Source organism: Mastomys coucha, unplaced genomic scaffold (genome assembly GCF_008632895.1).
Source record: "Mastomys coucha isolate ucsf_1 unplaced genomic scaffold, UCSF_Mcou_1 pScaffold16, whole genome shotgun sequence".
In the NCBI taxonomy this organism is placed as follows: Eukaryota; Metazoa; Chordata; class Mammalia; order Rodentia; family Muridae; genus Mastomys; species Mastomys coucha.
This window is the reverse complement of record NW_022196898.1, coordinates 74,450,538-74,464,568: the sequence shown is the minus strand read 5'-3', so window position 1 is coordinate 74,464,568 and position 14,031 is coordinate 74,450,538. Positions and strand designations below refer to the sequence as shown.

The window sequence follows — 14,031 nt, the reverse complement described above, 5'->3', positions numbered from 1 at the left end:
AAAAAAAAAAAAAAAAATAGCAGACATGGACAGTTTATGGCAGGAATATTTTACCACAGTTATTTAAAAAGTGAATTAGTTTCAGAGACCTAAAGCACAGAAATACAACTACATTTAGTGATTGTTTTATGTTTGAAATTTGCTGTGAGAGCTGAAGGGATCTAGCGTCCTCACCTCAAACCAATGGTGACTTTCATGTGAGGCAGCTCATGTAAGTTAGCAAGGCTGTTGGCTTCATTTTACATTGTGTGCATATCAGACCATCCTGTTGTCTGCCTCAAAATACATACAGTTCTTTCATTCACACTTCAGAAAGCACAAATATCAGAAAGACATTTTCAAAGTGTTATTATAAATGTCAGCTGAATAGAAAAGGGAAGAGCTGTGAGTCTTTGTGGATTTTATGTCCCTCTGTAAGTGTTACCCAGTTGGAATTATTTTCCCTCTAAACCACACTGATGTCAGATGTAGATGAATCATGTATGTCTTTCTTGTTCAAGGTACGTGACACAACCCAAGAACCTTGCGGGCGACTCTCATTTATGAAGGAACCCAAATCCACACGAGGACTGGTGCATCAAGCTATTTGCAACTTAAACATCACCCTGCCGATTTATGCCAAGGTATTGTGACATCCACTGTCGTGTTCTCAGACAGCATAGAACTGGAGTTTCAGCTTCTTTATAAAAGACACAGAACACAAGTACATGTGCTAATCGTTTTGGCATTTAATGCACTTTGATGGAATCTTTTATTGCTATGTATTAGATATGGTAGAGAAAAATATAAATCTAAGTTTTAATGCTTTTTGAACTAAGTTTAAAGAAAAAAGTAATAAGTGGCCTTGTCCCCATTCCTGCTTCTGTGAGCCTTCCTGAGGTCACATAATGCACTGCCCCCCACCAGAGTGTTAGTGTGTTAGCTTCGGCTCACTACCCACTCTGAGTGGGGTCAACTTAAACTCCTTGTATTTTATCTTTTCCTGAAGTAATTACTTGTTCATCTCATAGCCTGTCCTGATTTAATAATGGAAGAATTTAAAATTAACTTTCTAGTTAATTTAGCATGATTGTTTTAAAAATATCCTCTTGATAGGAGTATGTTTGATGCACCGCTGTAAAGTTTTGTTAATTCCTAACCCAGTGTGCCTAGTATTACTTTCTCCCCAAATCTTTTCCATGACCTAGTTGTTTTGCTCCTGTGATTGAATCAAAGAAGGCAACTCAGTCAGTTAGGTGATGTGGGTAATCTTATTTTGAAAGCTTTTATTTTTCTTTAAACTAATACCATTTTAACACAACTAGCTGCAGAGGGTAGTCGGTGCATAACTGCTACAGGTGTTTAGTTTCTTCTGCACTTGGGGAAGGGGTGAGTGGTGGTGCCGGGACCTAGAAGAGAAGCAGGGAAATATGTAAAACTTTCGATCCAGAGTCTACAGAACAAAGAACTCTCTATATTACTTTTACTCCATCACAGTTGCTGCAGTGTGTATTTGTTTCAATACCCATTTTTGAAAATAGACATAAGTTATATAGAGGAAGGATCCTAGCATATGTTTACTGTTGACAGTTCTTAACAATTAAAAAAGCAATTGAATATCTATTTTCATGTATTATATGCATGGTACACCACAGTTGGAATGTATCAATAGACAGATCAACCAAAATGTGATCTAATTGCAACCCCATGACACAAATACACCTCGGTGTTGTTGTCTCTAGAGGCAGAGTGGCAGCTATGACTCACAGGAGAGATACACAGGCCACCATATCAGTGTGACTATGCTCTGACTGGTTGCAGTGAGCTACCCATGTGCTGTGAAAAACAAACAAACAAACAAACAAACATCTATTTTATGGTTTTTTTTTTTTTTTTTGAGGCAACATATAGCACAGAGAGCTATTAGTGCTGGGGTGCTCAGGGATGGCTTTCTATTTCATAACTCAAGATGAAGAGAATAAAATGCCTATGATATCTAAGATATGCTTGAGAATTTAGTAGATTTTGATTATAATAAAACCTGTGTAGTGCCTGAGTATTGAAATGCTTTCAACATAAGCTTACTAACGGTGGTTGATGTTTTCAGTCAATACCCATGGTAGCTGGGATAGTGTCACTATGATTTCTGTAGATCAATTCCACTAGCACATTAAATCTCAAGCCTTGAGACTGATGGTGACCTCAAGTCAGAAATTAGCATATCTGTCATTTGGTCCTTTTGTTTCTTTGGATATCTAAACTTTGATTAGTCTTCTTTAACTGTTTGTCTTCTATAAACTATTTAAGAAAGCAGTTTGAGTTTGCCCTGTGCCTGCTTGATGCTTGGAGGTGGGATGTATTTACTCTTTTCCTCTAAATGTCTTTTCCTTCTCCTTTCTTTTCCATCCTGCATGGCATCTTGGGCGTCAAGGAATCGGAGTCAGATCAAGAGCAGGAGGAAGAGGTAATTTTAGAACAACGACACTCGCTCCCGCTGTGTCACTGCTGGTACCACTAATGAGAGCTTGTGGCTGGCTTCTGACTTTAGAGAAGTAGACAGCAATTCTTAGCAAGTCGATGAGCAGAACTTTAGACAACCTTCCCAAGCACTATGTTTTTTTTTTTTTTCATCTGGTGAACAATCTTCAGAAAATCACAGCTCCCTTGTTTATTTTAGCCCATTATGCAATAGTTTGTATTTCTCTATAACCCCTAAAAATGCAAATGCATTATCTGAAAGACACTCAAAGGTGAGTCTGAGGATGTCTGAAGATCATGGTGTTGACACACAGTGATTTGCTTTATAGGTCTCATAGCCTCATCGCACATCACAGGATGGCGTCATCACACTGGCAATTGCTAGGGTGTGTGCTGGGGAATTGTGGGTTCTTAAATCTTCTTAGCCCCAATTTACAACATGCAGATTTGTTTATGCATATCTTATATAAATGAAAGTTAGTAACTATTGGGAATATAATGTGGTCCTAACACCAGGATTGAGAGTCACTATGACTGACCAACTTTCAGGAGCACATAGTCGAATTGTTAGGGTCCAAGATTATGATATAAATATGTATGATTAGTGAACATCCCTCATAAAATATATTTGCAGAGCATAGTGCTCCACACACCTCACTAGCACTCGTTTCTCTCCTATCATCTGTGTGAAGTTACATACAGATACTAGAAACAAATTCTAAAGAGGGTGCCTTGGACAAAGTAGAAATCTGGTCACATCCACTTCAATTTTTAAAGCAAATGGGTGCTTATCTCCTTTGTAAAAGTCTGAAAACACCCAATATTGTAACGGAATTGAAAGAACTCATTGGAAACCTCTTTTTATTTATCTATTATTATAGGCACTTAAGTTTCCAAAACTAATTATCATCAGTGCACATGTTTTTAATATACTATCATTTTTAAATGTTATGCTAATACATCTGAAATATAAAAATGCGAAGAAAAATGTAATAACCATTCTGTGTCCACCAACCTCAAAGGCATGGCCTTAGTTCAGAGGACTGCCCCGTATCCTCTTTCTGTGATAGGAAGCTACAGAACAGATGTGAGATGGCCATCTCTCTCTCACACACACCATCAAAAGATGCTTGACTGGTCACTCGTTCCCTGTGTGAGTCACTGTGACACACTCAGTTTCCTTCCTGAGCTCAGTGATTCTGTTGCCCTCGCCCTTAAACTAGGAAACCAACTCTGCTGTGTTCACAAACAAACTAATTCCATCAGATACATTTTTTCTTCTTCTGTGAAATATTTCCAGGAGGTTTTTTGGTCTTCCTGAAGAACCTGGGTGAGAGCTCTGGAACAGTGCTCACTATTGCTACAAAATGACATCTGTAGAATGCACCACACAGCATGCTTTGTCATCTTTTTGCTCCATTAAGTTGGCACTTACAGCTTAAGATTGATGTCACTTTCTTCATGACCTTTTTCCTACTGTGAATTCCTCATATTAGACACCGCTGGGGTTATCTCTTCTCAGGAATAACATATGCTTTCTGTAGTATCTAAAAGCAATATATGCATGTGTTTATTTATATAAACAAACTTTAGCTGACGTCACTTCCAGGTGTATAATTACAAGTAGGTTCTTGCTATGTACATAAGGGACTCTGAGTGGAGAACTGTTTTGTAACCGCTGAATTTGTGTATGTTTTCTTTCAGATCGGTATGACATCGGAAAAAAGTAAGATTTTTTTAAATAACAAATTGATTTTGTTTGAAAGCTGGCTATATTGAAATGAAGCATGGATTAAGATGCGAGCTAGTTGCTATTACTAACCACTATCATAATTATATTCGTATGTAATTCTTATTAATCATTAATATAAATTTATAAAAGCATCTTGGCCAGTTAAATCATAATATATCTAATCTGTGAGCTAATGAGCAATAATGCAGTGACTATTCATCTAAGCATTCACTTTCTTTTGACATCCCTGTAACTCCTAGCATTGCTGTCAAGCCTGTTTAGAAAGCTACCCTACCGTTTTGTCCTTTTGTTAGCTTAACACTGTCACCTCATTCTTTTTTAAGCACTGACAGGACAGTATTACTTTTTACATCAGTCTACAGTTACTGCTGTAGAGAGCCTTTCCTTTGGAAGGATGTGCCTAACAAAAGTAATACTGTCTAATAGTTCTTAGCTGAAGCTCACCCTTCAACACACCCTACCATCCCTTCCACTCTTACTGTGGTGAAGTGTACCTGAACCCTGTTGGGGAGACTTAATAGAGTTTTGTGAAAGTTTCAAAAGAAAATTAAAAAGACAAGAATGCAAAAATTAAAGTATTCCAGATAAAGCCACTGACCACAGTGTGCCCTTGTGTGGCTACATTTAAATAACAATTAGAGATCCTCAACAAAATAGAGTACAGAAACCAGACCTGAATTCACCCGGGGTCTGAAGTAATTCAACATGTCATCTTGTCAGCCTATTCTCTATGACTCTCCGGGTTCTTGGGTAGAAACCCAAGTTGAATTTTATAGATTTTCATTTGCATTATGCCTTCATCCCTTGAGAAAGACATTCTAACCTGTACTTTTATTAATTATTAAGATTTATATTGATTCATCATATCTCAGGGTAACAGCCTGCATGAAAAGAACACAGAGCTTTGTGTCACCCTCATTCTGCCCCGATTGTATTAGTTACCATTCTGTTGCTGTGATAAAACACCATGTCCAAAGGAGTTTCCAGAAGGAAGACTTTTATTTGGGGTTCAGGGTTCCAGATGGTTAGAGTCTATGACAGCAGAGCAGAGGTGGCAATGTGGCAGACTGTTGGAATCTGGAAACTTCAAAGCCTGCTCACCCCTTGTGATACTCTCCTTCCAGCAAGGCCACACCTCCTAAGCCCCACCAAACAGCCACCGAATAGGGACCAAGTAATAAAATACCCAGGATTTATTCGGGGGTAGATCTCATTCAAACATCATGCTGATGACATGTTCTTTTGAGGTCTTAGCATATTGTAGCTTACTGCGGTCCCACTGTGATGGCTTTAACTGAGGCTTACCCTAATGTTCAATCCTCATTCAAGATGAAAGTTTCTGAGATGCTGATGTCTTCAATAATTTGTATGACTAAACAAATCAGCATTAACATAAATTTATTTAATATACTTTATATATAAATTACACACACAAACATACTATCCTCTGAACAAATACAAATTCTGTCCTGGAGGCACTTTTGTTTATGACATATATTATTGTTGCTTTCATTGATTTTTTTTTAAGTGATTTTTTTTCCTCGCTCTTTCTTCTTTAGGGCTATTGCATTGATGTAAATGGTCCCTTCCTTTACTTCTATATACAAGCTAGTAGGAATTAAAAATTACTGGTGTGGGCCAGTTTAAAAAGTAGTAATATTATCCAGAGTGCTATAATGTCATGGATACTCTTGAATGATACCTGGATACTTTGACTATCTTCCAGATTTCAAATGTAGATTCTTTTTTACCTGTGTTTTTAGTTTAAAGGCAATCCTTATATAATTTCCATATTGTTCTAACATACGTCTTTGTATAAGCCAACCCTGAGGGTTTTCTTCCTCTTCTTTGGTGGCCTCCTGACCTGTGACTTCAGTGTACTTTTCAGACCAACTTAGGCATTGACTCATAGGGAGGTAAACACACTTCACCACAGTAATATTTTACATTTTTGTTCTAATTTCTCACCACCCTCCTGCCCGCGCTTCTCTGCAAGGCTGCCCCTGCCCAGCGGTTTTATCCCACCTTTGCTTTGCATGGAAATAACTTGGCTTACATCAACTGTGCGTGTGTCCTGTGTGACTGTCTCTAATTTGGGTTGCCATGCATCACATTGGAACTCTGGGTTCACATACATGTTCAGTCACAGCTGGTGTTTCCGTTGTTTGTCTTTCCTTTCCTTTATCCTCCTCCTTGGTCCGTCTGGTAGACCTCTAAACAAGGAGGTTCCTCCAAGGGAACAGCCATGCCTCCCGCATGAGATGTGTGTCATTGTCAGGTGTGGATTTCCCTTAGATGAAATGCCAGTCTGCAGCTGATTCAGGTGTGTTTTCTGCCATTGCTGTATGGTGGCAGAACTGTGTTGACTGAATTCTAAGACCTGTGTGATTTAAAATGTAGGAATTGGGTGCAATTCTGAATTTGCTCCTACTGGCTTTCTCGGGGAGGAAATCAAGATTCTGCTATTTCTAATGCTTTTTTTTTTTCCTTATTTGTTCCTCATGGTTTTTGTTTTGTTTTGTTTTCTGACATTGATCTGTAATATCTGGACAATCTTGAGATACCTCTGTGCAATTTCACTGCGCTCTTCTTTTTGATTTGTGATTTTTTTTATGTATGTCTTGAGTATTCGTGATAGCTTTGTTGTATGTATGAATGTGCTACAGTGAGAAAATTAAGCAAGTTATTTCCTGCTCATTTTCCTTTTCAGTTATTTTTTTCCGTTAGCCTTGCTTTGCTCTTGTACCTTGAGACCTTGTGGATCCACCATTCCCAGCCCATTCTGTTGCCCTTCCCACCACCAGGAAAAGACGCTGTGTTGTTTTGGTCCTGATTACATTTGCCAATATCTTTTTTGATTTCCATTTTACTTTCAATGTTTTTTCATTCACATCAAAGATGATGAGACAGAATCGACAGAAACATCTGTCCTGAAAAGCCACCTGGTTAATGAAGTTCCTGTCTTAGCAAGTCCGGACTTGCTCTCTGAAGTTTCTGAGATGAAACAAGATTTGATCAAAATGACGGCCATCTTGACCACAGATGTGTCTGATAAGGCAGGTTCCATCAAAGTGAAGGAGCTGGCAAAGGCCGGTGAAGAAGAGCCAGGCGAGCCCTTTGAAATTGTAGAGAGAGTGAAAGAGGACTTAGAGAAGGTGAATGCGATCCTGAGGAGTGGAACGTGTGTGAGAGACGAAGGCAGAGTGCGGAGTTCTCAGTCTGAACGGGAGCTAGAGGAGGAATGGGTTATTGTCAGCGATGAGGAAATCGAAGAGGCCAAGCAACATGCCCCAGCAGAAATCGATGAACACTTATGTATAGAGGTCAGAGTAGACAGAGAGACCAAGGCCAAAGTAGAGAAGGACTCCACTGGATTAGTGAACTACCTCACAGATGACCTAAATTCATACGCTAGTCCTCATGAAAAGAAGCCACAAACAGCTCCAGAAAAGTCAGGGGAGACAAGTCAGGCTTCAGCTGTTGGCAAGAGCTCTGAGAGTAATAAAGGGAAGGCCACCCCAGCAGAGGAGAAACAGAGCACTCAGAAGCAGGTAAAACCAGGCCTGGCGATAAAGAAGCCAGTGCGGAGGAAACTAAAAGAAAAGCAGAAACAGAAAGAGGAAGGCTCGAAAGGCAGTGAGGAAAAGACCGAACTTAAGAAAGGTAGTTCAGAGGAGTCGGTAGATGAAGACCAGGGCCTGGCCCCTGAACCCCTTCCCACTGCCAAGGCCACCTCTCCTCTGATAGAAGAAACTCCTATTGGTTCCATAAAGGACAAAGTAAAGGCTCTCCAGAAGCGAGTGGAAGATGAACAGAAAGGTAGAAGCAAGCTGCCAGTCAGAGTCAAAGGCAAGGAGGACGTGCCCAAAAAGACTACTCCCAGGACACACCCAGCTGTGTCACCCTCTTCAAAATCATCACCTTCCTCTAAAACAGAAAGACACTCTTCCCTTTCTTCCTCTGCAAAAACTGAAAGGCACACGCCAGTGTCACCATCGAGCAAAAACGAAAAACACTCACCTGTGTCACCCTCCGCAAAAGCCGAGCGACATTCACCGGTGTCTTCAGGTAAAGCTGAGAAACACTCACCTGGTTCCCCCTCAACCAAAAATGAAAGACATTCCCCTGTGTCATCTATAAAAACAGAACGACACACACCTGTGTCACCTTCAGGTAAAACAGACAAACGTCCACCAGTGCCATCATCTGGAAGAACAGAGAAACATCCTCCCGTGTCACCTGGCAAGACAGAAAAACGCTTGCCTGGTTCACCTTCTGTAAGAACCCCAGAGAAGCAGGCACCTGGGTCTGCCACTGGAAAACAGGAAAAGCACTTGCCTGTGTCTCCTGGGAAGACAGAAAAGCAGCCACCCATATCTCCCACCTCCAAAACTGAACGAATTGAGGAGACAATGTCTGTCCGGGAGCTCATGAAAGCATTCCAGTCAGGTCAGGACCCATCTAAACACAAAACAGGACTCTTTGAGCACAAATCAGCAAAACAAAAACAGTCACAAGACAAAAGTAAAAGTCGGGTAGAAAAGGAAAAAGGGCACACTATAACCCAGAGAGAAACGCAGAGGGCAGAGCATCAGACAGCCAAGCGTGGCCAGAGATTCCAGGTGACAGGAGCTACGGAATCCAGACGGTTCCGTTCTACTACCATCACTGTTGGGCTCAGGATGGAAGATCCAGTTAGAGAAAGGTTTGAGAGAACCCCCATTATTAAAACACCTGAGACAGTTCCAGCAGTGGCAACAGAAGAAGGCCATCGTGGGAGTGAGACCCTTCAAGAGAAGACTGTGGATGAGCAGGGAGACATGGATCTCCAGATCAGTCCAGACAGGAAAACTTCCACTGACTTTTCTGACGTCATCAAGCAAGAGTTAGAAGACAATGACAAATACCAACAATTCTGCCTCACTGAGGACACAGAAAAGGCTCAGATTAATTTAGACCAAGTAATCACGAGTCCCTTCAACACATCATTTCCACTAGATTATATGAAAGATGAGTTCCTTCCAGCTCTGTCTTTACAGAGCGGTGCTTTGGGTGGTAGCTCTGAAAGCCTGAAACAGGAAGTGATAGCGGGCTCGCCTTGTGGCAGCCTGATGGAAGGCACACCTCAGATCAGTTCAGAAGAGAGCTACAAACATGAGGGCCTAGCAGAAACTCCTGAGACAAGCCCAGAGAGTCTTTCTTTCTCACCAAAGAAAAGTGAGGAACAAATTGGAGAGGCGAAGGAAACTGTCAAGGGAGAAACACCCACAGACATTCATTCAGAAAAAGAGCTTCCTATAACTGATGACACTACTGATAGCTCTGAAAAACAAGGTGATGTGGTCACTGGGGGTTCAGAGACCTCTACAGAGCATTTAAGGAAGGAAGTCACCCAAGACCCTCCCAAAGATGTGTGCTCCAAACAAGATGGCTGCCTTGGGAGCCAGGGTATACCATTAGCGAATGAGACACACCAGGCATTTACTGAGATAGGGTCCTCCGGTAAAAGTCAGCTCCCACTTGTTAGTTCAGCTTATAAGACACAACCAGAAAGTGAAACTCAGGAATCCTTCACTCCCTCAGAAGTGACAGAGGCCTTCCCACCAACTGATGCTTCTGTCAAAACAGTTGAGGGAACAGAACCAAAGCCCCAGGGAGTCATTAGAAGTCCCCAAGGGCTAGAACTTCCTCTCCCAAACCGGGATAGTGAGGTCCTCAGCCCAATGGCTGATGAATCACTAGCTGTCAGCCACAAAGACTCTCTGGAAGCCAGCCCTGTGCTAGAAGACAACTCCTCACACAAAACCCCTGACTCTCTGGAACCAAGTCCTCTGAAGGAGTCCCCTTGCAGGGACTCCCTTGAAAGCAGCCCAGTTGAGCCTAAACTGAAGGCAGGAATGCTCCCAAGTCACTTTCCTCTCCCTGCAGCTATTGCCAAAACAGATCTTGTTGCCGAAGTGGCCTCCATGCGTTCTCGGCTGCTCCGAGACCCCGATGGCAGTGCCGAGGATGACAGTCTAGAGCAGACGTCCCTCGTGGAGAGCTCAGGGAAAAGCCCCCTCTCCCCTGACACTCCCAGCTCTGAAGAGGTTAGCTATGAGGTCACACCCAAACCTTCAGATTCCAGTGCACCCAAACCGGCGGTGATTCACGAATGTGCTGAGGAGGATGACTCTGAAAATGGGGAGAAAAAGAGGTTCACGCCAGAAGAGGAAATGTTCAAAATGGTAACCAAAATTAAAACGTTTGATGAACTTGAGCAAGAAGCAAAGCAGAAAAGGGACTACAAAAAAGAACCCAGGCAAGATGGATCCTCCTCAGCCTCGGACCCCGATGCTGACTGTTCAGCAGAAGCAGATGAACAGAAACAGATGGGGGGCACAGAGGGTGAGAGTGAGGTCCCTGTCTTGATGACTTCAGAGAGTAGAAAGGCTTCTTCCTCTTCGGAGAGCGAACCTGAGCTGACACAGCTGAGTAAAGGTGCCGACTCGGGACTTCTGACAGAGCCAGTTATTCGAGTGCAACCTCCATCTCCCCTCCCATCCAGCATAGACTCTAATTCCAGCCCGGAAGAAGGACAGTTCCAGCCCATAGTTCCAAAGCAATATACTTTCAAGATGAATGAGGAGATTCAAGAAGAGCCAGCTAACTCAGAAGATCAAGATTATAAATCACATTTAGCTGAAGACAGTCAGACTCCTGCCGATGGTGCCAATGAGTATTATGATGACCTGAACAGAAAGACTATTCAGCCAAAAACCTGTGATGGCCATGGTTGTGAGGCTGTGAGTCCTAGCAACTCAGCCACTCCTGTCTCTCTAGGAGTTCAGAGTCCAGAGTGCAATGATGTTGATAAGCCCCTGGCCATTGATAAAGACTCACTAGCTCACCAGGATACCCATGAAAAGGACAGAGACGAAAGAGAGTTTGATCCTTCTGAAGTAGAATCTACCCAAGCAGGTCTTCCCAGTGAATGTTCTTCCTTGTCTTCTTCATCTCATTGTGCAGTATCTGAAGGAAATGAGCCAGCTAAAGAAATACCCTCCCCGTCTTCCCCTGTAAAAGTAGAGGTCACAATAACTGACCAGGCTTTGGAGAGCATGGCAGAAGACTGTCCCACTCAAGAGTCATCTACTACAACTCAAACAGAGAGGTTTGCCATGGATGTCCCAGGGTCAGATTTAGCTGAGATTGATGAAAATTCTGATCCTCAAATCATCAGCCCTTATGAAAATGTTCCTCCCTCATCGTTTTTCTCTGCTGAGCCCAGCAAAATCCAAACAGATACCTGCCATACCACAGTGGTTCATTCACCTGAAGTGTATTCTGTTATCATCAGATCCTCTCCTGAGGATGCGGTCATGACAAACTCCTCTAATAGAACTGTCTCAGGTGAAGAATCTCATTGTGAGAGCCACGATCTAGAAACTGAATCTGAGCAAAAAAGTACTTTGTGGGCAATGCAGTCTGAAGAGCCTCCCTTGTCTGTAGCACCCTCGACACCAAGTGCACCAGCCGTCATTGGTGAACAAGTAAGCAAAGTCATCATCACAAAAACAGATGTTGATGCTGACTCCTGGAGTGAGATCCGTGAAGATGATGCCGCTTTCGAAGCCCGAGTGAAGGAGGAAGAACAGAAGATATTTGGTTTGATGGTAGACAGGCAGTCACAGGGCACCACTCCTGATACCACTCCTGCTAGGACCCCAACTGAAGAGGGGACCCCAACAAGTGAACAAAATCCATTCCTCTTTCAGGAAGGAAAATTGTTTGAAATGACCCGAAGTGGTGCTATTGATATGACCAAAAGGTCCTATGCAGATGAAAGTTTGCACTTTTTCCAAATCGGCCAAGAATCCAATGAAGAGACTATCTCTGAAGACATGAAGGAAGGTGCCACTGGGGCGGAGCCTCCACAGATGGAGACTACTAGTGAGTCACTGGAACTTTCAGAACCCAAAGAAGCAATGGGTGATGAAGGAGAATTACTTCCTGATGATGTAAGTGAGGAAACAGAGGATTTACCTGCCTCAGATGCTAATCTTGACTCCCAAGTGATAATTTCAGCATCCACAGAAACACTCACCAAAGAGGCTGTATCCACAGTGGTGGAGGAGCCCCCCACCACACAGTGGAGTGATTCTCTGAGCACTGGGAAGCAGATACCATGCCCTACCATCCCCGAACCTGTTGGTCACTTGGACTTCTCCACAGTCACTAGGTCTGTTCATTCAGATCGGGATGATGAGTCCCCAGATTCTTCTCCAGAGGAACAGAAGTCTGTGATTGAGATCCCTACTGCGCCCATGGAAAACGTGCCTTCTGCTGAAAGCAGACCCCAGATTCCTAGCAGGACTCTCCCCACTTTAGTCCCAGCCCCTCCATCTGCAGAGGATGAGAGTGCATTTTCTGATGATTTCCCATCTAGCCTGGATGAGGATAGTAAGGAGGATGGAGCAAAACCAAAGTCCAAAATCCCCATCAAAGCACCCACCCAAAGAACTGAGTGGCAGCCCTCCCATCCAGACACATCTCTCCAGAAGACAGCTGTCCCCCAGGGACAAGACACACTAAGCAGAGCACCAGATGGTAGAAGCAAGTCAGAATCAGATGCTAGTTCCTTGGATGCTAAGACCAAATGCCCTGTGAAAGCCAGAAGTTACATTGAGACAGAAATGGAGAGCAGGGAAAGGGCCGAGGGGTTTGAGTCAGAATCAGAAGGGGCCACAAAACCAAAGCTCTTTGCATCCCGCCTGCCGGTGAAGAGCAGAAGCAGCTCATCTTCTGGCAGGGCAGGCACGAGCCCCACAAGAGAGAGTAGGGAGCACTTCTTTGACCTTTACCGAAACTCCATAGAGTTCTTTGAGGAGATTAGTGATGAGGCTTCCAAATTAGTGGACAGGCTTACACAGTCAGAGAGGGAGCAGGAGCCACCTTCAGACGACGAAAGTAGCAGTGCCCTGGAAGTGTCAGTCATTGAGAATCTGCCACCTGTTGACACGGAGCACTCAGCTCCCGAGGACATCTTTGACACAAGGCCCATTTGGGATGAGCCCATTGAAACAATGATTGAACGCATCCCTGATGACAATGCCCATGACCAAGCTGAAGGTATTTGGCAGCCACTGGGAATCCCTGTGCTACGCATGTCATAAATTTGATAGAGGTTTTTTTTTGTTTTTTTTTTTTGTTTGTTTTTTGGTAACGTTTGTTTTATTTTGTGATTTATGTCTCATTTTCTTTAAGCTTTCTGTAGTGGTTAATGTGTTTGTGTAAGCCCTTTGTGTTTTGTGCTTTTTCTGTATATTCTTGTCTATGAAACAATCTCAAGATTGAGTAATGAGAATGCTTATTCAAACCAGAAACATAACCAAGCAACGGGGGACCTCCCCCACCTTTCTTTAGCTGCTGCACGCGAAGCCATTCAAGCTTTGAGTTTTGTTGTTCTGATGTTCCAGGCTTAGCCTCCAGTTAACTACAGTTGCTTTTACACGTGAGCATATGGGTTTCACGTCACAAGGCCTCCTTGCTCTAATTTCAAATTCTTGGTGTACTTTAATCGGTACATCCAATTTTGTCATGACTAGGAAGCCCTTTACTCGAAACGAGTTCTCACATCCCAACATTCTAATTATTGTGGGTCTGTTTTTCAATTTGGAGAGGTTGGCTTTCAGATACCCATGATAACCAAATTAGTCCGACAAACCTGAGGTAACAATGAATAGTGGACGTGTTCAGATGAGATTCAGCAGACAACAAAATCTCAAACTTTGCACGATGTGAGGGAATGATGGCTCTTGGAATTATATTTTTATCAAAAA

General features: G+C 42.8%; 1 protein-coding gene across 49 annotated transcripts in view; it reads left to right on the top strand.

Moving 5' to 3' along the window:
- Positions 1-14,031, top strand: part of Ank2 (ankyrin 2) — a 576,750-nt gene that overhangs the window by 543,611 nt on the left and 19,108 nt on the right. For 27 of the 49 annotated variants that reach the window (XM_031375399.1, XM_031375406.1, XM_031375409.1 and 24 more), the window contains 4 exons: positions 501-623; positions 2,411-2,443; positions 4,162-4,183; positions 7,109-13,321. In XM_031375399.1, the coding sequence (XP_031231259.1) occupies positions 501-623; positions 2,411-2,443; positions 4,162-4,183; positions 7,109-13,321 (6,391 nt within the window). The remainder of the gene's footprint in view (positions 1-500; positions 624-2,410; positions 2,444-4,161; positions 4,184-7,108; positions 13,322-14,031) is intronic. The other 22 variants (XM_031375436.1, XM_031375431.1, XM_031375435.1 and 19 more) reach the window with 1 other exon arrangement.